This window comes from Aquarana catesbeiana, linkage group LG05 (genome assembly GCF_042186555.1).
Source record: "Aquarana catesbeiana isolate 2022-GZ linkage group LG05, ASM4218655v1, whole genome shotgun sequence".
Taxonomy (NCBI): domain Eukaryota; kingdom Metazoa; phylum Chordata; class Amphibia; order Anura; family Ranidae; genus Aquarana; species Aquarana catesbeiana.
The window spans coordinates 47,174,880-47,200,562 of NC_133328.1; the positions used below are offsets into that span (position 1 = coordinate 47,174,880).

At 43.1% G+C, this 25,683-nt stretch overlaps 1 protein-coding gene across 4 annotated transcripts; it reads left to right on the top strand.

The window, feature by feature from the left end:
- Nucleotides 1–896: 896 nt before the first annotated feature.
- On the top strand, nucleotides 897–12,764 carry RPP38 (ribonuclease P/MRP subunit p38). 4 transcript variants are annotated; one of them, XM_073629691.1, is made up of 3 exons: nucleotides 912–1,078; nucleotides 4,443–7,017; nucleotides 11,874–12,764. In XM_073629691.1, exon 3 carries the CDS (start codon nucleotides 11,916–11,918, stop codon nucleotides 12,747–12,749), a length of 834 nt encoding a protein of 277 aa, XP_073485792.1. In that variant the 5' UTR covers nucleotides 912–1,078; nucleotides 4,443–7,017; nucleotides 11,874–11,915; the 3' UTR covers nucleotides 12,750–12,764. The 4 variants fall into 4 exon arrangements, with proteins under 4 accessions (XP_073485789.1, XP_073485792.1, XP_073485791.1 ...); XM_073629688.1 differs by lacking the exon at nucleotides 11,874–12,764 and having other exon boundaries at nucleotides 897–1,078; nucleotides 4,443–7,011; XM_073629690.1 differs by lacking the exon at nucleotides 4,443–7,017.
- Nucleotides 12,765–25,683: the final 12,919 nt, after the last annotated feature.

A 25,683-nucleotide genomic window follows, 5' to 3' on the forward strand; every position in this document is an offset into this window, starting at 1 on the left:
CCCAGCCTGAGACTGATGTATGCATCACAATAGTTTAAAAAAAAAAAAAAAAAAAAATATATATATATATATATATATATATAATGAAATATAAAAAAGTGTGTATATATATATATATACACAGACACTCTTGTTACACTGTATATATAATATATACAGATGGAGATTTACTAAAGCCGGTGTTCTGCCGAGAAAGTTCTGCTCGGCGGATAAGGACCCCCCTCTACTGCACAGGCGCTGCGCCTGCGCAGTAGGATCCGGCGGAAATAGCCGAAGGTGAATAGGTGAAAATCAGCTGTACACTTCGCTCCCCACACTTCGGGCACGACCTCGCTTCGCTCAGCTCTTTTTTATTCCCCCTCTAGGTCCACTTGGATGGTGGGGAAGGAACCTGGACCCAGGGCGCAGGCGCCGTGTACAGCTGATTGAAGATTTTGAGCTTCGGCTATCTCCGGCGGCTGACAGTAGTTCGTACTGTGCAGGCGCTGTGCCTGCGCAGTACAGGGGGGGATCCTTATCCGCTGAGGGAACTTTCTCGGCAAGACACCGGAGCACACAGAATCTGGTGGTGTGTCTCTGCATAGCAACCAATCAGCTTCCATGTTTTGTTGTCAAAGCCTAATTGAGCGAGCTGAAGTTAGAAGCTGATTGGTTACTATGCACAGCTGCACCAGTTTTAGTGTGCGTGTAATATGTTTTTATTGTGATATGTGAATGCATACATCAGAATACATCTGAGTTGTGGTCATAGTCGCCAATGAGATTTTTTTTTTTTTCATTGCAGTTCTATAATAAGATCTAACATCTTCCTTGCTCGCTCGGATCTGTATCGCGCAGTGTTTCCTGGGACTTGTAGTCTCAGAAGGCACCAGAACACTGCATCTCCCATAATCCCCCTGTAGCGACACCGTCCTAGCTCTAGAAAGTGGGCGGGGCTGAGATCTGCGATGTTGCCCAATCCGATGTCGTTGCGGGCTGTGTGTTCCACGCGAGCTCCCGGGCAGATTGATCGAAAGAGCCGCTCTCTGATTGGCTGGCAGTGTAGCGCGGGCTTTCGGCGTGTATGTAGCTGAGAAGGGTGAGTTGTAGTTGGGGGGTCCTATGAGGACTAGAGGGGTGCGATGACATCCCATATGGTGGGAGAGCTCAGTATGGGCCAGGAATGGGAGGGCTCAAGAGAAGTAAAGCGAGGTTGTGTATAGTTAGAGGTGAATGTATCCCCCCCCACCAGCAGACCACCTCATGCTTCCTGTGCCGGTGTGACCTTCCTGAGCGGAGAGTCCTGACTGGGGCAGGAAGTGAGGTGGGGGAGGGGGACATTCATACCTAAAATCCTATAATCTTCATGTATCACCCACTGACACCCCATAGAACTGATCACCAGAAATCACACAGCTACATGAAGTGAGGACACCACATATAATAATGATCACATCCTACATGAAATGTGTGAAGATCGATCGTCTCTTTTATTGGGGGTCTCTCAATAGTTTGGAATGTTCCCCTCTAACCACTTCAGCCCTGGAAGGTTTACCCCCCCCCCTTCATGACCAGGCCATTTTTTGGGCGATACGGTGCTGCGGAACTTTAACGGACAATTGCGCGGTCGTGCAACGCTGTACCCAAATAAAACTGACGCCCTTTTAATCCCACAAATAAAGCTTTCTTTTGGTGATATTTGATCACCTCTGCGTGTGTTTGTTTTTTTTTTTTTATTTTTTTTGCGCTATAAACAAAAAAAGACCGACAATTTTGAAAACAAAACCTTATTTCTTTCTGCTATAAAACATCCCACAAAAATATGTAAAAAAAAATCTAATAATAGTAATCTGCTACATATTTTTGGTAAAAAAAAAAAAAAAAAATCCCAATTAGCCTATGTTGATTGGTTTGCGCAAAAGTTATAGCGTCTACAAATTATGGGATATATTTATTGTTTTATTTTTTTTTTTTGTTTTGTTTTTTAGCAGTACTGCGCCATTGCAGTGGACAAATCAGACACTAAGTGACACTTTTTGGGGACCAGTGATACCAATAGAGTGATCAGTGCTAAAAAAAAAAAAAAAAATTCACAGTATTAATGACACTGGCAGGGAAGGAATTAACATCAGGGGCAATCAAAGGGTTAGGTGTGCTCCTAGGGAGTGATTTCTAACTGGAGGAAGAGAGACATCTGTGTTCCTGATTAGCAGGAACACAAGATCTCTCTCCCCCTCTGTGACAGAACGACGGTCTGCCTTGTTTACCGCTGTTCTGCCTCTCCTATGAACGATCGCGGGTGGCCACCGGACCTGCTGTGTCCAATCACCGGTCTCCGGCAGCGCACGTGCCCCAGGAACAGGAAACAACGTACAGGTATGTGTCGCGCAGCCGAGCCGCCCTGCCGCAGTATATGGACGGTCTGGAATCAGTTAAAGCCCAACTCCAGGCAGAAATTTTTTTTCAGATGAAGTGGGACTGTGCTTGCACTACAAGGGTAAAATGCTCATTCTTGTCTGGAGAAGATGGATATACTTACCCAATCCTGCATCCCCCCCCCCCCCCCCCCAATCTTGTGCAGTGGCCTGTTCCTGGTGTTGTCAGGTCTATAGACTTACTCAGGGAAATGAGGACTTCAGGAATAGTCCATCCCTGGATCATGGGGGAGCGTCATTTGCCGCTGGTGGGGAGGATCAGGTGAATATTAGTTTTCTGTTCACCTCTGGACAAAACAAACTGTTAACCCATGCAGTTTTTGCCCGGAGTTGGGCTTTAAAGTGATTGTAAGGGTTCGTTTAAAAAAACAAAAATAACAAACATGTCATACTTTCCTCCACTGTGCAGCTCGTTTTGCACAGAGTGGCCCCGATCCTGGTCTTCTGGGGTCCCTCGGTGGCTCTCGCGGCTCCTCCCCACATCTGATATCCCACCTAGGAGAAGCTCTTCCCTGAAGGGGTTACCTTGCGTGCGCACTCCCGAGTCCAGCATTTGGCGTCCATAGAGGCCGAATGCAGGACTCGGCCACGGCGCCCGCGTCATTGGATTTGATTGACAGCAGTGGGCGCCAATGGCTGCGCTGCTATCAATCTATCCAATCAAGAGCTGGGACCATGGGCAGAGAAACAACGTGTCCCCGTGGGTCAAGTTCTAGGGCTCAGGTAAGTAAAACAGGGGGGGGGGGGCGGTCACTGTCAGGTGTTTTTTCACCTTAATGCATAGGATGCATTAAGGTGAGAAAACCTTTTCAACCCTTTTATTCAGATAATGACTCATCTTAAGGATTAGGGTTATGTACTTACGTTAGATAGTGTACTACAGAGAAAATATATAATATTTTTTTTTTTTTTTTTTAGGCCCCTTTTCCATGGGGTCCTCCACTTAACAGATTCCTCTTACTCAGCGGGGGAGGGGGGGGGGTGTCTCTCCGCTGAGCAGGCAGATGACAGGTCCATGTCCGCTATGCTGAGCGGGCACAGACGCAGCCCACTCTCTTCTATAGGGCTATCAGATGGGAACGAACCATCTGTCTGTTTGCATCCGATCCGCCAGATGGATGGGGAATAAGACCACCACTCCATAGAAGAGACTGGAGGGTCTCATCAGGTCTGCCTTTCAGTTTTCCAGGCGGACCTGATCAGAAAGCCCATGTGAAAGGGGCCTTAGGCCCATTTGACACATGCAGACCGTTCATTTAAAAAATTTTTTTTTTTTTTTTTTACATCCACCACCAATGCGAAAAGGTACCATGTGTCTGTTTTTCTTCCCCCAAAAATAGGGTTTTGATCCCTTTTTTTTTTTTTTAAAACGTATGTTCACAGATGTAAACTGATGTAAATGGCTGATTTTTCGTTTACATCAGTTTTTCCATAGAGATGGATTGATGTCCGTTTTTCATCTGTCAACGGATGGATGAAAAACAGACAAATGGTTCACATGTGTGAAAGGGGCCTTATGCTAAACTGCAAGGTTAGCTAGCTTGCCAGGCAGACTAGTCACATGACAATCCCAGACACGACCAACTTTTTGAAGACCCCTCGTATATATGGTTCAGTATCCAAAATACACACTGCTCTAATGCTCTCTGTCATGCTTGTGATGTAACTTGTCACACTACTTTCCCTGATGGAGTTATGTGACCTATGATGATACGCATAGGGTGAAGTCAGGTGACATCACAAGCACTGATCGCGATGTCCCTTGGACCACAGCTCCTCACAGATTGAGGTAAAGGGACAATCACAGCAGCCTTCACAATGTGATTGCTGTGTTCAATTACAGCTAATCAGAAAATGTAAACAGTGACTGGTATTTGCTGTTACCGGTTCTCCTTCCTCATTCACAGACTGTGTGAGAGGAGCGAGAGAGACCTGTACCAGGATCTGTGAATTTAGCAATTACTGTTATGTACTGTGATCTTTACACTGTTACACACATAGAGCCACCTGTTATTACTTTGATTTCAGCCAGTGTACCTGTCATACCAGTGCAGTCGTCATCAGTGCCGTGATCATCCAGTGTGTCCCTGATTGCAGCCACACCTGTCCCGGTGTCACCAGAGCCAGCGTACACCATGTCCAAACAAATGTACACCAGCGAGGAGGCCTTCCAGGTTCTGACATTGACAGATGAGAGCAGCGGGGAGCTTTCATCATCGGATTCGGATTCTGAGTACGAACCCGTGGAGAGCAGTGGGTCAGTAACCGATTCGGAGGAGGAAAGCATTTCCCCAAAAAGGATGAGGAGTTCTGAAGAGGAAGCAAGCGCCAGCACCGTTCATCATCCTACTGAAGAGGCGAGCAGCACAGTACCCCTGGATGAAAGGGGCCATACAAGTCTCCCAGAGGCACTTGCGAATCCACTATGGCTTCCCTGCGATTCGGGATCAGCTAGTATCCCCCCTTTTACCGCACAGCCAGGCATTCAGGCCAACACCGAAAACTCTACACCAATTGATTTTTTTCATTTATTTTTCACAGACCATTTATTCCATTTAATTGTGGACCAGAGCAATCTTTTTGCCCAGCAATACATCGCGAATAACCCAAATGCAAATTTCGCCCCTCCGTTTGAATGGACTCCTGTCACAGTGGAAGAATTAAAAAAATTTTTGGGCCTCACTCTTAACATGGGACTTACACAAATAAATGAAGTGCAAGCTTACTGGTCCACAAATCCTATTTATCACATGCCGCTGTATTCATCTGTGATGTCAAGGACACGCTATGAAATGATCATGCGGTTCCTCCATTTTAGTGACAATTCACTGTGCCCTCCCAGAAATCACCCTGAATATGATAAACTTTTCAAAATTCGCCCGCTTATTAATTTTTTTTCCCAGAAATTTGCTCAGTTGTATATCCCTGAGAAGCATATTTGCATTGATGAGTCCCTCATCCTCTTTACCGGCAGGCTGGGACTCAAATGGCACACTCGCAATAAAAAGGACAGATCTGGGGTGAAGCTATACAAACTCTGTGAGAGGGCCTCAGGGTATACGTATGCCTTCCGTGTTTATGAAGGGAAAGATAGTCAGCTGGAGCCCCCCGACTGCCCATCTTATATGGGGAACAGTGGAAAAATAGTTTTGGACCTTGCATTGCCACTTTTCCAAAAGGGGTACCACCTCTACGTGAATGAATATTACACAAGCCTGCCCCTTTTCCACCACCTTTACCACCAGAAAACTTTAGCTTGCGGTATAGTGCGAAGAAGTCATAAGGGTTTCCCACAAAGGCTGGTGACCACAAGGCTACAAAGGGGGGAGTCAATGAGTTTGAGGAATGATGACGTTTTGGCCCTGAAATGGAGGAATAAGCGTGATGTGTATGTCCTGTCCTCCATCCATAACAACATCTCAGTGGAAACCCACGGAAGGCACGGTCCAGTCCAAATACCTGAGTGCATACATGATTACAATCGGTTCATGGGAGGTGTGGATTTTAATGACCAAAAGCTACAACCCTTTTTAGCAACCAAAATGTCCCGCCACTGGTACAAAAAAGTTTCCATTTACCTCTTCCAATTGGCAATTTATAATTCCTATGTCCTCTATCACAAGTCTGTGGAAAGACCCGCCTCCTTTCTCGAATTTCAGGAGGATATAGTCAGAGCTCTTATCTACCAGGAAGGCCCACCACCTGATATCATTCGAACTGATGCCGTGAGCAGGCTGTACGAGAGACATTTCCCAGAGAATATCCCACCCACAGAAACGGGCCGAAAAAGACAAAAAAAATGTAAAGTATGCAGCGAGAATGGAGTAAGTTGTGACACCCCTTTTCATTGTCCCCAGTGTCCCTCCCAACCGGGCCTATGCATAGGAAGCTGCTTCCAACGTTACCACACTTTACTAACATATTAGTGAAGTTATGGTGAACATATTTCTCACTGCCATTTTCCCCATATCCAATATCCTCAGTGCTAACAATTTTTCTTGCTGCCTGGATTGACCATTTGCCGTCATATTGACCTGTTTATCAACCACTTTTTCTGCCTTCCATGTGAACTAACCTCAGCCTGATTATCGACTGTTTTATTCCAGGTGCCTGGACTGCTCTTTTCCCTGCTATTACAGTTTGAGAATGTGCCACTGTATTAGTGGGAGCGAAGATAACACTGGGGGGTCTCATATATGCAGAATGAGGGGCTTCAGAGTAGTAAGCTTTTGGTTTTCTTTGGGTAATTCAGGATCTGGAGGCTTTGAAGAGCTTTGGGTGGAAAGAAGCCTTTTCCCCTGTATCCAGGTGTTGCCTGACCTGAGGATCTAAGCCTGATATTGCTCCCTGGATCCTTTGGCTATTAGTTGACCATGTTGGTGCCTGAACTGACCTTGGCCTGTTTATTGACCATGTTCCTTCCTGCTACCTGGACCAATCCATTGGCTGTACAGACCATGCCCCTGCTGGGATGAATCCTTTGGCTGCTGCTGACCATGTCTCTGCCTTACACCAGTACTGACCTATCTTCATGTCCCACTGGCTACGTTTCTGCGAGACACCACTCCCACCCATCCTCTGTGGATAACTACAACTAGAACAGGTACTCCTCCCCTTTTTTTTTTTTTTGTTCAGACTCCTGTACTTTCTGGCCAGTGAACATAGCATTGTGCAATGGGGGCAGTCATATACCAGTCAGGCCTGCTTGGCTTTTAGGAACAGGGACTGCAGTAGGTGAAGCTATACTATGCTATATTCACTGACCACTCATAGAGGTGGCCATTACAGTGCATTGTTTTCTATACAGTGTTGGTTGATTTTGTGATGCACAGGTTGCAATGTCAGGTACATAATCAGTCCAGACATTGAAAGGGAAGGGTCTTACACATATGGTATCCCCATACCCAGGAGGATTAGTAGATTGTATTTTGGGAAGCCCATGCTGTGTGTTAGAAATATATTTTAACTTCGTTTAACCACTTAAGCCCCGGATCATTTGGCTGGCCAAAGACCAGAGCACTTTTTGCAATTTGGCACTGCGTTGCTTTACCTGACAATTGCACGGTAGTGCGACGTGGCTCCCAAACAAAACTGTCATCCTTTTTTCCCCAGAAATAGAGCTTTCTTTTGGTGGTATTTGATCACCTCTGCGGTTTTTATTTTTTGCGCTATAAACAAAAAAAGGCATCAATTTAAAAAAAAAAAAAAAACGCATTTTTTTTTTTACGTTTTGCTATAATAAATATCCCCCAAAAATACATAAAATATTTTTTTTTTTTTTTCTCAGTTTAGGCCGATACGTATTCTTCTACATATTTTTGGTAAAAAAATCGTAATAAGCGTTCATTGATTGGTTTGCGCAAAAGTTATAGCGTCTACAAAATAGGGGATAGTTTTATGGCATTTTTATTTTTAATTTTTATTTTAATATCGGGACTGCGACATTATGGCGGGCACATCGGACATTTTTGACACATTTTTGGGACCATTGTCATTTCTACAGCAATCAGTGCTATACAAATGCATTGATTCCTGTGTAAATGACACTGGCAGTGAAGGGGTTAACCACTAGGGTGCAGTGTAGGGGTGTAGTATGTCCTAGGGAGTGATTCTAACTGGGGGGGCTGGCTATGTGTGACACGACACTGATCACTGCTCCCGATTACAGGGAGCTGTGATCAGTGTCCTGTCACTAGGCAGAACGGGTAAATGCTTGTTTACATCAGCATTTCCCTGTTCTTCCTCTCCGTGAGACGTTCGCGGACATAGAGTCCGCGGGGCCTGCGATCGCACTTGCGGAGGGCGCCCGCATACCGCTTCTTAAAGGGAAACGTACAGGTACGTTAATCTGCCTGTACGTGCCCTTCTGCCATGAGCCGGTCGGCAAGCGGTTAAAAAAATACATGTGTGGCAAAATAAAAATAACACATTCAGAAGACTCATTATGTCTCTTAGAAAATACATTGTTGTGTTTGCTTTCCAAATGTGGTAATTTTTGTGGTTGTTTCCATTGTCCTGGTGCTCCATGGCCTTCAAAAATGTGATGGGTAGTCAGGAATTTAATATTTATTACAGGTACTTGTATAGAGCTGTCAATTTACGCAGCATTTACATATTGTGCATTCACATCAGTCCCTGCCCTTAAGGAGCTTACAATCTAGGGTCCCGTACTTCCATTCATTCACACACACACATATTGGGGCCAATTTAGACAGTAGCAAATTAACCTACCAGCATGTCTTTGGGGTGTGGGAGAAAATAGGAGTACCTGGAGGAAACCCACAAAGGAACAGGGAGAACATGCAAACTCCATGCAGGTAGTGTTGTGGTTGGGATTCAAGCTGATGTCCCCAGTGCTGCCAGGCGGATGTGCTAATCACTGTACTGCCCCAATTAGATCCGTAATTTATGCTCCTTGAAAGCCCAAAGGTGCTTCTTGGATTTTGGGCCCCTCTGTGGCTAGAGTGAAAAAGTCTCACGTGGTATCCCTCCCCATGCTTGTTAAAATGACAATTTTGTGGGAGGAAAAAAAAAATTTAAACTTTCCAGAGAATTGTGTGGAAAAATTTACAACTTCAGAAAATTCACCATGCCCCTTACTAAATTCCTCAGGGTGTCTACTTAACAAAACTGAATAATTTGGGGGGTATTTGTTCTATCCTGGCATTTTTACATCAGGTGTGATCAATTTTCAAAGTATAAGTACCATAGTTTGTAGACTAACTTTTACACTGATTTAGGTTATTTGTATCAAAGAAATGTAGCAGAAGGATTACTTTTTTTGCAAATATTTAAACAGAAACTAAGAAATGTGTTTTTGGGGAGTGTTTTTTTTGTTTTTTTTTGTTTTTTTTTTTTTTGTTTTTTTTTTTTTTGTATAGCATGGTAATCACCAAAAGCGCTCTGTTAAAAAAAAAAAAAAAAAAAAAAAAAAGATAAAAAAATTTAGTTTGGGTTGCAGTGTTGTATGACTGAATAATTGTCATTAACGTGTGACAGCGCTAAAATATGTGGCCATGCAGCCAATGCAGTGGGGTTTGGAATTGAAAGCTGTGGTTTTCTTCCAGGATGGAATCTGAATTGCTGAATTGAATTGCTGCATAGCAATTAGCGAATCAGTCCTACTGATACCCCTCTCTACACAGCCATTCACTGGCCAGTGTACTGCTGTTTCTCCTCCACCATCTCTATGTAGCTGAGCACAGGGGAAATATGATCACTCTCAAAAAGGTGGTTTTTTGTTTTTTTTTGTTTTCTTTTATTTTTTTTATAACTATACACAAATGTTTTACCTTTCAATTGTATTTTAAACTGTATGGGTTGTTTTACAATTTTGAGGGTTTATATATACTTTAAAGGTGAACATCGCCTTTAAATAGTTTGATTTGGTCATGCATGGCCCAAACAAACTATTTCCTTTATCAGTTGCTGCAGATGTCTTTACCTCCACCTCTCCACCTCAGCTAATCAGAGAAAGCCTTGTATTTATTCCTAAAAATACAAGTCTTAATATGAATGGCTAAGCAGCACTCAGCCCAACTTAACTTTTGTTCTGGCAGCAGATGGATGTCCCGTACTGCTTCTGGAAGACAATGCTGTATATAGCCGATAGTTTATACAACACTGGCAATGGCTGCAACTATTAAGTAAGGTAAGGAAAATGGTTCTGGCCTAAATGAAATACTTGGCGTAAACGTAAACCTGGAGTTCAGCTTTAGGTGGAACAAGGAAGGGCTCTCTTCTAGAGCTGAAAATGCCATGAGATGACATCTCCTCTAATGGACAGAGTGGCACTTTTTATTAGTAAGGTGGAGAGAGGTTACACGCTGCATTTGTTTATAGCTGTCAGTGTACCAGTTAACGCCAGTCAGTGACAACATTGTCACCATGGGAGGAAATGAAAGTTCAAATGCCTAAAAGGACTTGGGCAGAATGGATATTTATTTGCTGGGGAGGGGGAAATTACAGGTAAACTGTCATACAGGGTGCTATTTTTGACCATTCTTACTGAAATTGCCAGTTGCTCGAATTTCATTCTGATGCATCAGCTTGCTTCTTGAGCCACTGGAACAGGAGATGAGGAATTCTTACACTTTTGTGGCAATCTTTTACAGCGTGGTTTATTTAGGGTCTGTGATTCAAAAAGTATTGATGTGAGGCAACAAGCATATTTTTAAATGGAAGAATCGATAGCGGCTTCTGTGTTTTTCTCTTTACAAGCTCACTTTCAAGCAAAGCTGTTTTGCCCTATTTTGCTTTTATATTTTGTTAGTGTTAGAATGGCCTTCTTGTAAGACAGTATTGGTTGTGCCAAAACCTTATAAGAGAAGAATGTGTTTTTTTGCAGACTTCTACTTACCTAGGTGGATGCAGCATTGATCCAGTGCATCATCTGTCCCCCACCGACTCTAATGCCCCGTACACACGGTCAGATTTTCCCACGGAAAATGTGTGATAGGACCTTGTTGTCGGAAATTCCGACCGTGTGTAGGCTCCATCACACATTTTCCATCGGATTTTCCGACACACAAAGTTTGAGAGCAGGCTATAAAATTTTCCGACAACAAAATCCGTTGTCGGAATTTCATATCGTGTGTACACAAAGTGCCAATGCTCAGAATTAATAAAGAGATGAAAGCTATTGGCTACTGGCCCGTTTATAGTCCCGACGTACGTGTTTTACGTCACCGCGTTCAGCATGATCGGATTTTCCGACAACTTTGTGTGACCGTGTGTATGCAAGACAAGTTTGAGCCAACATCCGTTGGAAAAAATCCTAGGATTTTGTTGTCGGAATGTCCGATCAATGTCCGACCGTGTGTACGGGGCATAAGTCTGAGAACCATGCGATCAAATACTGCTGATCGCTTGGTTCTTAGAGCTCTGTGAGCAGGTGGCTGTCAGTCACCGCTCTCTCGCTGAGAGGCTGAGCCGGGTGCCAGTCCAGGCATGTGGGCAGATCCCGACTATATGGTCGCGATCTTTCAAAAGCCTGGACCAGCTCTGTGATGTCAGCTGGCTTAGCCCGCTGTCTTTTGAAAACGGGTCACAGGAGTGCAGAATGAGCTGCACTCCATGTAATCCACAGAAGTACAGCCAAATGGCCCTTTGGCTGTACTTTGATGCAAGCAATGACAGTCCTGGAAATGGCCTAATTTAAAGTGGCTCAAAAGGCTCAAGGGTTTTTTTTTTTTTTTTTTTCCCTTAATGCATTAAGGTAAAAAACCTTCTGGATGCAGCTGAACTCCCAAGGGCAGGTAAGTAAACCGTCTATGGGTGTTTTTTTTTTTTTTTTATAGTTTTTCCTTTAGAATCCCTTCAATGAGCAGTGCCTAGACCTAAATGATGTGTGTCGCCACAAAACAATGTAAACCAAATGGAACAAGAATAGGAATATGACACCAGCTTGTGGGAAGATGCTTACTGACCATATTTCTCCTTTTTTTTGTTTTTTTTCAGTGTCTTTGTTAATTTTTTTTTTGAGCATCTGATGGTATCGTCATGGCTGCTAAAGTCGCCAAGGGTTCCATACGCAAATCCAAACCAATTGTGGTCAAGACGTCTCTGAACAACCCGTATCACAAGATGTGGACACCAGTTGTTGGGGAGGACATGCAGTTCATATTGAAGACCTTAACAGAAAAGTTCACTCAGGTTGGACTGAAGAAAGTTGAAATCCATAAGAAATTTATTAAAAAGGATAAAAGATCAAAAAAAGAAAACCCTGATGGAACAGACAAAAATCCTGATTTAGAAGGAGAGAGGTCTGACAGAGAGAATGCTGAAGAGGAGCCTGTAAAGTCAGGATGGACATTAAGCGACGTCCGCAAACATCTTGCAATCGGCATCAATGAGGTAACCCGTGCTCTAGAGAAAAACGAAGTGCACCTGGTGATAGTCTGTAAATCTGCTAAGCCGCAAATGATCACCAAACATATAACTGAACTGAGTGCCAGTCGCGGAGTCGCAGCTTGCCAGCTACCGCGACTTAGCGAGAATGTGGCGCCGGTGCTTGGCTTGAAGTCTGTACTGGCGTTGGGCTTCAAGAAAACCTCAGATATGTTTATAGAGGAAGTGGGAGCTATCATCCCACGGGTGCCACCCCTTAAAGTATCCTGGTTGACCGGAAAGCCAATGAGAACCGAAGAGAATGCAGTGGATGACAAAGGGACTGTGAACAAAAATGAGAACAGTCCGACCTCCAGAAAGCGCAAAAGCCCAAAGGCTGAGGAGGGTAGAAATGTTCAGTTACAGAGCCTGAAGGTTAAAAAGATTGTTCCCAACCCAAACAAAAAACGAAAAATCAAAGTAAAAAAGAATGCTAATAAAAAGTGACCGTCAGTGCTGTCATGTAACCTCTTTTTTTTTTAAAAAGAACTTTATTCACAGTTGTCTAAACTACATTTCCTGGGCAGTAGCAGGCAAGATATTAAAGTGGAATCTACCTGAAACTATTCTGTATGGAGCACAGAAAAGTGAACTTGTTTATTCTAACCAAAGAAGGTCAGAGAGTGAGAACAGTCATGGCAGGGCTGGTCAGCAAACAGCCACATTTTCTTTTCTAACTTTCACAATTCACCCATTAAAGCTATATTTCAGTCCAAAAACAAAAAGGTAACTTGTTTTATTTCGATGAGCACATAGGACTTAATGTACCATCTACTATAAAGCTGAACTCCATTAAAATAAAACCTGTGTAGCATATCCCCCTTCCCACTGCAAGGATTAACAGTTTGTTTTGCCTAGGGGTTGATGAATCGGGTGAAATACTTAATCCTTGCTCTCCCAGGCTTCCTTATCTTTGTATGTATGGTCCCATGCAACCTCTTCCCTTTCACATCAGGATCTGATCAGGTCCACCTGTCAGTTTTTTCAGATGGATCTGATAGGACAGTCCATTCACTACAATGGTGTGGCGGGTGTAAACAGACTTGGTCTGATCCAGTCTGCTAAAAAAACAAAACAAACGGGGATCTGTCTCCCTCCGTCTAGGTGTGTTGGATCGGAAGGCACTCGGGTGCAAACACAGCATTTACTCTCAGCCGCCCATAAAGCAGAGCAAGTTCTGTCCACGTCAGCTCCACATAAATGGTGCGGACACGGATGGCTCATCTGCTCTGATCAGCAGGTGATCTGTCCAGGGATCTTTATCAAGAACGGGAAGTGGCAACATGCAAGGGAAAGGCGACAAGATTATATTGATTTGAATAATATAAGATATGCAAAACAGAACACTCTGGGAGCTAGAAGAGGATGTTACTCATGTATATTTACACACAGTTTTTTTCACCATCTTTCTGTCAACAAGATCCCGAGTATAAACATCAGTTAATTAGGATGTCCATGTGCTAGGGGCCTAAATTTACATTAAAAAAAAAAAAAATGTACTGGAGATCCTTTTTTAATATCTGGCTTTCATAGAACAAGAAGAGGAACCTTGTACAATGTAGCAAACAAATAATACCGGTTGGGGGGGGAGACTAATCCCAGCTAATTTACTTGTGTGAAATTGAGATTTAAGAATGTATATAATTTTAAAGTCACTTCTTTAAGTACAAAAACTGTAAAAACGTACAATAAGGCCTCATGCAAACTGCAGCTCATAAAACAAGTTTTTGGAGCTTTTTGCCAAGCCCCTGAACACAACTAAATAAAAGTCTATATGATAATGCACACATAGGGTTTTTAGCAGGGATTAGGAGCAGCTGCATTTAGAGGCAGTAAATGCTCCTCTTCAAAACACAGAAGAATCACATGCAGGGGATGAGACTTTTGGGAAGAAAAACGCACGTTAAAGAAGAAGCCCAGCCTGGGCTCATTTGGCTGGGCTTCTCCTATGGGTCACAGGAGTGCAATCTGTTATGCACTCCTGTGACCCGTTTTTAGCAGAGAGCGGTCTGTAGTGCGCTCTCTGCTGACGTCACTGGAATCAGTCCAGGCACCATGTCATCCCGACAATGAAGCCTGGATCCGCCAGCTGCCTGGACTGATTCCTCTCTCAGTGAGCCGCAGACTGAGACATGCGCTCCCTGCCCCTCCACATCTCAGCACTCCATGGAGCAGAGAGGAGAGCTGCTGACTGACAGTCTGTGGGAACCGAGCCATCAGCGGTTTGGCTCGGTTCTCAGTGTAGAGACGCCGGGGGACAGATGCAGCATCGGTCCCTTGCTGCATCCACCTAGATAAGTATAAAAGGGGGGAGGGGGGAATTCCCCATACTTCTCTTTTAATGCTAGATGTGTATATTGCTTGAGCGTTATTTAATTTGAATAGCCAGATCAAATGATTTATTCTGGCCAATTTAATGAATTAACACCCAGGTGCGTAAAGATTCTAAACACCGCACTCACATTTACCAGCGTCCAGTGTTTTTCTGCTGCTAGGAGAAAGGCGTCTGGGGAGCATCCAGCACACACAAACCAGGTAAGAGTATACATGTGGGGACAGAAGATAAACCAAGGCTTTGAAAGTGCTAGACCAGGATTGACACCTCCAACAAACTAGAGAAGTAACAGTTTCAGATACTTCTTCATATACATCAGACTCCGAGGGTTCCAAGAAGCAAGCACAGAAAAACATAAGATATTACCACAGAAGATCCCAAATAGGAAGTTCATATAAGAAAATGTAAATACATCACCGCCTTCATACAAATACACAATCACTTCCAGTCACAAATAAAACTAATAGTTATCCCAATTATTGGTCACACCTACTATATTATTATATATCCATGTGGTTTTTAAAGTGGTTGTAAAGGCAGAAGGTTTTTTTTTATTTTAATGCATTCTATGTGTAGCAGCCACCCCAGCACTCCCAATCGCTTACCCAAGCCCAATCTCTCTTCAGCGATGTCCACGAATGTCTAAGCCGTCCGGGACACTCCTGATTGGCTGAGACACAGCAGCGGCACCATTGGCACCCACGGCTGTCAAAGTCAGTCAATCAGGGGAAAGAGGGGGCGGGGCTATATTGGGGCTCCGTGTCTGTGACTCGACTCCAGTGCCTCCATAGGAAGCTGCTGACTGTGGGGGAACTTGATAGGAGGGCGGGGCAAGGAGCATCAAAGAGGGACAAGAGAAGAGAAGGATTTGTGTTGCTCTGCAAAACCAACTGCACAGAGGAGCGAAGTATAACATGTTTAAAAAAAAAAACGACTTTACAATCCCTTTTAAAGACTTTTTTTTGCCCTTTGCATGTTCTACTTCTTACTTTTTTTGCCTTTCACCTACACAAGGCACCAATACGCCAATCCCATATACAGATTTGTCTCCAGCTCTTGAGGGCTAGGTTCTGGGGTAGCTCTAAAACAGGCTTTGAGAGGACAATATCAGTTAAGTAAAAATGTATCTTCTGGCCCCTGCCGAGTGCCCTCATAGCAACCTGCCTTCCATGGAGGCACTCATGTGTGCCAGCTTTGCCCACAAGACGCACAGAGCATGGCTTGGTCCTGCCCCCAGCTTCCTCACTGGCTGTGATTGACAACAGTGGGAGCCAATGAGGAGAGAGCCTCTACTGTTGTGCACATTGCTGGATCGAGATGGGGCTCAGATAAGTATTGAGGGGGGCAGGAGAACTGTTTGCAGAAGGTTTTTTTTTTTTTTTTTTACCTTAATGCAGAGAATAGGCTCTATTAACACTTGCCAATTTGGAACAGCAACAACAACAAAAAATTCCCAGCACAATTTACCAGCCAGCCTGCAACAAACTGTTGCAAACTGGAATTGTCCTAACAGTTCACATTAAAAACGGGTTTCGTTTGTACACATTTGCAAATGCATGCGTAAGCTGCAGGGGCCACGGTACCCCAGTATTATCTGCAGTCCTAACCTATCAATTTTGAGAGTAGGAGCACATATATAATAATGGATAGATTGAGGGCAGGCATGCCTGGAGGGAGCCCACCCCTCCTTAAAGGCACAGGAGCTCACTGGACACCCAGCAAATAGCACAATGACAGCGAAAGTGTCCAAGTGTGCCCCCTCACCGAATAACCAACGGTACAGACAAACGTCAGCTTCCCCAACCTATAACTGGCCTTAAAGTGTTACTAAACCCAGAACCTGCAATCCCTATATCTGGTCTCCCACAGAACATGGAAATGCAATTTTTTTAGTAAATATAAATGGATAAATACCTTTTCTCATATAGAAGCCTTGTGACTTGTATCAGTTCCTAGTAAAGCTTGCAGGAGGAGTTTTCATTCTCCCTTGATCCTCTGGACCATGCAGATTGGCCCTGTGCTGATCACATGCACTCTCCCAAGAAAAAAAAAAAAAACTCTAGCAATACACACCAAACTGAGCATATGTCCCCTCCCCTGGCTCTGTAAATATTAGGTTATTTTATGGAGACAGTGAAAGAAGGGGAGGATCAGAGAAGACAGGATCAAACCACTTTAACAGCAAGGAGTACATGGAATGGTGAACTGTTAACAATTTGGTTTCTTGCAGGCTGGCTGGTAAGTGAAGCTGGGAATTTCTCTTTGTTGTTTGACATGTGTTGCTCTTCCATGGGCTCCTTGCTGTTAAGGCCAGTTATAGGTTGGAGCAGCTGACGTTTGTAGATTTGGAACAGCAGAATCACAGCTATTCTGCCAGCAATTCCAAATCGTGGCCAAGTTGTACTGCGTTTGAGCTGCCCTATGCGTGACTCACAGAATTGCATGAAAATCATAAACGGGAACACTTGTTCCTGCAACGCGATATTTGAATGGGGCCTTAATGTTGAATACCAGGTATGGCAATTTTTACATAGTTACATGCTGTAGTAGACACTGCCACTACAGTGATCTCTACTAGCTTTTGAGTCCCGTACTGCACTGTGAACACAGGAGGTTGCTTCTTTGATGTTCAGGGAACATTTCTCAATGAATGCAGACCATTCTTTGATTGGACGAGGTGGGTCATTGTCATACTGGAAGACCCATCCATGACCTATCTTCAGTGCTCTGGCTGAGGGAAGAAGGTTCTCATCCAAGATTTTACAATACATGGCCCCATCCATTGGCTCCTCAATTTGGTAAAGTCGACCTGTACCTTTAGCAGAGAAACAGCCCCAAAGCATCATGTTTGTACTGTGCTTGACTGTAGGGATGGTGTTCTTAGGGTCATAGTCAGCATTTCTCTTCCTCCAAACATGGCGCGTCCCCATCCTCAAGAAGGCACATGTACGATCATGCCAATGAACATCTAAATCAGGGGTCTTCAAACTACGGCCCTCTAGTTGTTCAGGTAATACAATTCCTATCATGCCTAGTCATGTCTGTGAATGTCAGTGTTTTACAATGCCTCATGGGATGTGTAGTTCTGTAACAGCTGGAGGGCTGTAGTTTGAGGATCCCTGATCTAAATGATTCAGAGAAGGATTGGGAGAAAGTACTGTGGTCAGATGAGACCAAAATGTAGCTCTTTGGCATTACCTCGACTTGCTGTGTTTGAAGGAAGAAAAATGCTGACTATGACCCCCAGAACACCATACCCACAGTCAAGCACAGAGGTGGAAATATTATGCTTTGGAGCTGTTTCTAAGCTAAAGGTACAATCCAACTTTGCAGCATTGAGGGGCCAATGGACGGGGTCATGTATTGTAAAATCTTGGATGAGAACCTTTCTTTCCTCAGTCAGAACACTCAAGATGGGTCATGGATGTGTCTTCCAGCATGTCAATGACCCAAAACACAGGAGTGGCTCAGTAAGAAGCACATTAAGGTCATGGAGTGGCCTAGTCAGTCTCCAGACCTAATTCTATAGAAAATTTATGGAGGGAGCTGAAACTTTGAGTTGCCAAGAGACAGCCAAGAAACCTTAAGGATTTAGAGAAGATCTGTAAAGAACAGTAGACCAAAATCCCTCCTGAGATGTGTGCAAACCTGGTCACTTGGTCACTACAAGAAACATCTTACCTCTGTGCTTGCCAGCAAGGGTTTATCCATCAAGTCATGTGTTGATTGGGGATCAAATACTTATGTTACCCACTGTACTGCAACTCAGTTTATAGCATTTGTTTTATGTGTTTTTTCTGGATTTTTGGTTGTTATTGTTGTCTTCTCTGCAATCCTCATGTAGCCAGCAAAAGGGCTGAGTGTGGAAAGAAGACTAGCATTGTTTCTGGGTAAAAGCAGCAAAGGACCCCCCTTTATACTGGCGAATAGCAGTGTCCGTATTGCTCAGCAGCAACCTCTAAGAAAGGGCGGCCCCTTTGTCAAGCCTATTTATCATGGGTAGAGTAAAATCAATTAAAGTATTGTGATCAGGAAAAGATTGCTCAAAAAATGTACAGTATACAAATATGAAACAAACAAAAAAAAAATGCATAGAAATGGGCAAATAAGGAGATACATCAAATAGAAGCCTCAGAGAAATTTGCATAACTACAGGGAAATTACTCCACCTTAAAATGAAACTGCATAATAAACTGCAATAAAGACAGGCTGGGTTCACACCTATGGGAATTCGATGTGGCTGCCTCCACATCCAATTCGCATGACAGAAGATTGTGACCCGCTCTCTATGGAGCCGGTTCACATATCTCCGTTGCGGATGCCTCTTTGGCTCCGTTTCAGAGCCGAATTCAGACAAAAATTCATCCCTGAAATGGAGAACAGGGACGTACCGGACCCTGCTGCGAGCCGTATTGGCATTAGGTGTGATCCCAGCCTGAGGGTCAGTTCACACTGGGATTGCACAGGATCGTGTGTCACCTTCCCCTGCAGTGCTAATTGGGCTGCAAATTGTACTGTAATGCTGGAAAAGCACTGCATGTGCCCACAAACACGCTGCATTTGTAATCTACGTTTTGGGTGCCATTAACATTACATTGGCACCTTCATGCAGATGGCATGGGCAGTGTGTTTGAGTGTGCCTTTTCCGCGCTGTGTTCTGTTGTGAACCAGCCCTAAAAAACAGAGCACATTTTAAAAACAAGTTTATACCATAATCTAAAACAGAGCAAATACTTGCATGGAATGATTACAAAAATGTTTTAAAAGCAATGTAACAGAAACAGATCAGAAAAAGCCCAGTAATGCAGTATTAAAGTGATTGTAGTAAGAAGGTTTTTTATCTTAACGCGTCCTATGCATTAAGATTAAAAGCCTTCTGTGTGCATCAGCCCCCCTAATGCTTCCCAGGTCCATCGAGATCCAGATATGTGGCAGGAGTTTCTCAGCTGCCCGGGACACCCCTCCTCTTTGGCTGAGACGGCAATGCGGCACCATTGGCTCCCACTGCTGTAAATCAAAGTCAGTCAGCCAATGAGGAGATAAAGGGGGTGGCTCGGGTGCCCCATAGCAAGCTGCTTGCTGTGGGGGGCACTCAACAGGAGGGAGGGGCCAGGAGCACTGAAAAGGAACCCGAGAAGAGGAGGAGCCAGGCTGCAAAAGCATTGCACAGAACAGGTAAGTATAACATGTTTGTTATTTTTAACTAAAAAAAAACAAAGCTTTGGTATCACTTTAACAAATGGGCACAAAAAAGTATTTAAAAATAAATAAGGTGCAGATAAATGGTGAAGCAGAAGATATTTCTGTAATGTAAAACATTATATTGTCACTAGACAGAGCTGTACCTCAGTGGTATGCAGTGGTAATTTTGACATCAAATTTCAATCTCGTTTTAGTCCTAGTCTTTTGGCTAAAATGCCATTTTAGTTTTAGTTGTATTTTGGTCATCTGAATTGTTTTAGTTATATTTTAGTTGACTAAAATCTAATGGGCTTAGTTAAAATGTAATGCATTATTTAAGCATTTCTCTAGAATTTCCAAACTCATTATGTACTCCTGGAGTAAAAAATCTAATAACATGGAGTGGGGATGGGGAAGTAACTAGGAGTGAGGGATTGCACAGGGTAGAGAACTGGTCTGGGGAGGCTATCACTTTACACAGTGCTAAGCGATAATTTAACCCTGTGACTGCCGCACCAATGCACTGCAACCGCATGCATTGCACACGGTTGTGGGGCGTTTGCGGTGCTTCCCCATTCAGTTGAATGCGATGTGCTTGGCGAGCAGTACGACTGCAGCATTTTTGATGCCCCCCAACCACAGGTTTAAACGAGCCCTTCAGATGAAGCCTGCTGGGGACATGCTACACTTTGCCTTACAGCCGCTACAGAACCACGTGGACCCCTGATATCAGCACTTTCCACTATCCAGTTTGTTCTCCATCACCATGGCAGTTGGTTAAGTACAATACAATTCAGCTTACAACTATCTGGCTTACTGAAGGTTGCCTATTGTTCTACATACTGTACATTCTCCCGGGACAAGTGCTGTATTGTTTGCCTAATAACTTTATCATTTCCAAGATTTATTGAATGGGTATATGCAAATTTCCACTATCTACATCAGTGGCTGTGACCAGGTTTTATGCTATAATCACTTTTGATTGGATTAGGCAAACTACAGCTGTGGATTCTGGCCATTTTCCCTGCAAAGGGATATTTGGTTCTATTGTTCAGCTTCTTGCTATTGTGAACTGCCATTTATGCAGTTTATCAGTACAAATACACACAAAGGATTGAGCACATAAACTCTCATTTGTATCCTTTTGTGCATGAATCAGCCACAGGACCAGTCTACTTATCTACAGAAGGTCATTCAATGATTATTTGCACTGTATGAGGTGATGGTGGGATACCTATATACTAAAATGAAGTCATGATCATGGACAAACATTCATTGTTAGATACACAATGATCCTTTAGCATCAGATGCCCAAGAAGTACAAGTGAGATTTTAAACAACAGTAGAGGATGCACATATTGGAAGTGTTAGGCCCCTTTCACATGACCGTTACGATCAGGTCCGACTGTCAGTTTTTCATGCGGACCTGATTGGACGGTCCATTCAGACTTATGGACCGACGAATGTAAACAGACATGTGTCTGTTTACAGCCACCTACCTCTGATTCAATCTGGTCCACTAAAAATAAATGGGGGGGGGGGTCCGTTCTTCTCCGTGTAGGCAAATCAGATCAGAGGGTAGTCAGGTGTAAACAAATAGCGAAGTCCATTTACACCCAATCACCCATAGAGCAGAGCAGGCAAACTGAGCGGACATGGACCTGTCATCCCCCAGCTCTGCTCTGATCAGCAGGGGATCAGCGGACAAAACCTCTGCTGATCAAAATGGAAGGTGCCCGTGTGAAAGGGGCCTTAAAGTATATGTAAACCTAAGAACAAAAATATATATTTTTGCAGCTTACTAGCCCTTGGTGTGGTGGCTGTGTAGTTTTCTTTCATCAAGCTTCCTTTGCTTTGTTTTCCTTTGGTAATCCTGAAAATGACACACTTCATGTCCCTGGGTGGCTACTTTACTCCTCCACTGTATCTATGGTGGGAACCGTGGTTGTCACCCTAGGCTGCTCTCCTGATATGGGCTACAAGCATGTCTACATCTCTTCATATCCATTACACATTGGGGGGGGGGTAGTAGTTTACAGAAGATTAATTCTAAGGAATATATTTTCCCAACTGGAACTGACAAGAGCGCTGCAATTCTTGCTTAGCTTATTTGCTTAGCTTGAAAAGGGAAACTAATGCAGCCATCACATCTAAGCTGCAATGTATTACATTTTTGATCTTTAGTTTAGTTATTGTAACTGTTATGTAATGGTCTGGTTGCTGTGGTATTCTGTTATAGGGAGCCTGATCAGATAAGGCTTATTTGATACTTAATGGAGGCTGGCCCCTTATGTTGGATTGTCAAAATTGCACAGGTTCTGGATACTGCTTGTGGATTACAACTGAACCATTACATTTAGTTTTAGCCATATTATATACCAACAGATTATTGAATATCAATAGTGAGTGCTCTATCCATATGATAATAAAGGACAGGGATGTTGGGCCAAAATGATCGTTTTTCATATAATTATCTGCTGTCTTTACTTATTTTGACTATTCTAGCCAACCAGCTACTAGTGTGTTGCATGAAATAGAACAGTTTTTCTAACTCAATTTTTTCACAACCTTTTAGGAACTGCTATTTCACCAAAGTGGATTGTCACGGAACGTCCCACACTCCGCTTGAGTGCTTCTGTCATATACCACTTCCTCCCAGTCTGTATACAGATATCAGATATTCCAACCTCTCTGAGCACAAAACAAGGTGACACTTGCTTGTTGCTAACATGTTGCTAACATGAACTCGATGAACTTGATTTAGAATCAAAATTACAAGACTTTATATGCCGTTGGAACCTCCTCTAACAATACAACTGTAACCTAATTAACCTAATTAACATGAGCTAATTAACTTATCCTTTATACAGCCTAGGTGACTGAGACATGACCTTTTGCCCAGACTGAGTTAATTATCACAGGACATTTTCTCACAATAGCAGCAGCTCCAATAGGAGTCGTCCCATCTCCTACATTGTATAGAGGACAATGTGATCAGCTCATTCAATTAACATAAACACAGGTAGTTGGAGTTGATGACACCAGCATCTCCTCACAGGATGTGTCCCAACAGTATGAATCAGTCTTATCAGCAGGGGGCTGCTGGAGGAATCCCCCCTCCCTCTTCAGGGACACAAATCCACAGCAAAGAGTCCCTCAACAGAATCAAACAACATACAATATATACATATATACACGACTGAGTCCGATTAGTACAGTTCAGACTGGATTTCTCATTCACCTCACAAAGAGTATTGTTCCATTGAAAATCCAGGGCCCATAATCAAAAGGCAACAGGCTTGCATTCAGTCCTCTCCAACAGCCTCTGTCCCGGCTAGGTCTGTCACATGGATAATACTATGAGATATATTAAAATTATTATAGGTAACAATGTATGCAGCTTTATTGAAGCATCAAGTATTTTCAACTGCAACTGTACAGGTGCATCTCCTCAAAAAATTTGAATATAATCAAAAAGTTCATTTATTTCAGTAATTCAATTCAAAAAGTGAAACGCATATATTTTATCTAGCTGTGTTACACACAGAGTGATATATTTCAAGCATTTCTTTTCATTTTGATGATTATGGCTTACAGCTAGTGAAAACCCAAAATTCAGTATCTCAGAAAATTAGAATATTACATAAGACCAATAAAAAAAAGGATTTTTAATACAGAAATATTGGTTTACTGAAAAGTATGTCCATGTACATTATAGTATGCACTCAATACTTGGTCGGGGCTCCTTTTGCATGAATTACTGCATCAATACAGGGTGGCATGGAGGGGATCAGCCTGTGGCACTGCTGAGGTGTTATGGAAGCCCAGGTTGCTTTGATAGCAGCCTTCTGCTCATCTGCATTGTTGGGTCTGGTGTCTCTCATCTTCCTTTTGACAATACCCCACAGATTCTCTATGGGGTTTAGGTCAGGCGAGTTTGCTGGCCAAGCAAGCACAGTGATACCTTGATCACTAAACCAGCTATTGGTGTTTTTGGCAGTGTGGGCAGGTGATATCAGCATCTCCATAAAGCTGGTCAGCAGAGGGAAGCATGAAGTTCTCTACAATTTCCTGATAGATGTCTGCACTTACTTTGAACTTGATAAAACACAGTGGACCAACACCAGCAGATGACATGGCTCCCCAAATCATCACTGACTGTGGAAACTTCACACTGGACCTCATACAACTTGGATTCTGTGCCTCTCCACTCTTCCTCCAGACTCTGGGACCTGGATTTCCAAATGAAATGCAAAGTTTTCCACAGTCCAATTTTCAATGGTGGGTGGATAGGGATTTGTCACATGTACTACATTTTTTAAAATCTGGGAATACATTTATATTCACTGGATTATTATAACCTCCCCCCAGAACTATCTCGATACAACCTAATTACTTTATTCTTACAAAATAAACTTAGTAAAATTGATTAACCACTCCTATTACCGCTTTTTGAAAAATCTTGTACTACTAGACCTCCTATAACAGGCCATATTTCTATTATGTATAGTATTTTGATTGAACCTGAACATAAGCTCCCATATATAGAACACTAGGAAAAAGATCTTAATTTTTTTTGGGAACTCTCAGAATGGTTTAAAAGGATCAATAATCTCTCTGAAATATCAATCAATATGTCTTTAGTGCAGGGCTTGACAAATTTTCTTGGAATCTAGGAGCCAGCTAAAAAAGTTAGGAGCCAGGTTTTTTTTTAAACGACCGACAAAGCTTTATTTTCAATATAAAAAAAAACTAATCTTAAATTTACACAGAAAGACCGCCCCGCTAGCGGCCGAATAGCGCCACTAAAACGACGGTAAAGCGGAGCTAAAAATAGCGCCGCTTTACCGCCGACGCCCCCCGCGGCTCGGTGTGAAAGCGCTCTAAGGGTCCGATCAGGTCCGCCTGAAAAACGGACAGGCGAACCTGATCAGACAGCCTGTGGGAAAGGGGCCAAGCAGGGAGATAACAAATAAATTAATTTTAATTAAGAAAAAAAAAAAACAGTTTTTACTTTAAAATTTAAATAAATAAAAATAAAAGCTATTAAGAAAAAAAAAAAAAAAAAGGCTATCCCCACACTCACTTTCTTCTCTACTTTGGGAAGGAGATGGGCGGGTAGTGAAAACAGGCAGGTATCCATTATCCATTAGCATTGCATTAGCATTGCTGGTTGTAATACCAACGGCCACCACAAGATGGCGCCAGATTCCAGAAGGACCGAAGAAGGCCGCAAAGCCGCGGCCTCAATTACCGGCGGCCCAACGCGATCGCACGGGGGTGGGGGGGGGTTCGGAGTCCGCACGGAGACAGGATACCCCCAGCTGTGCCGCCCCAGGCGCCAGGTCGCTAATTCTAGTCGCAAATGCGACCTGGCGCCCGGGGTTTGTCGAGCCCTGCTTTAGTGGAAACTAATTGCAAAACTCCATTGCGATGGTACATGGTTCCATTGAGATTAGCGAAAATAAATCGACAAATCCCTTCTAAATTCTTTAGAAATTGTGGTCTAGAGGGTTCTATGGTTCACATTTGGTGGCGATGTCCCAAAATATGGAAATTTTGGATCAAAATATTTGACTTTATACATGATATATATTATTAAATCCCCTGAGCTTGCTCTCTTTCAACAATTTGATATGAGCTTACCTAAACACACCAAACACTTGAATTCTTATATTACCGAATTTTGGGTTTTCGCTAGCTGTAAGCCATAATCATCAAAATTAAAAGAAAGAAATGTTTTAAATAAATCACTCTGTTTGTAATGAATCTATATAATATACGAGTTTCACTTTTTGAATTGAATTACTGAATTAAATTAATTTTTTGATGGTATTTACTTTTTTTGGGATGCACCTGTATATG

Bases quoted from the DNA above. Each gene is read 5' to 3' on its own strand.
- RPP38 (XM_073629688.1), top strand. From the start codon at position 4,550: ATGTCCAAACAAATGTACACCAGCGAGGAGGCCTTCCAGGTTCTGACA.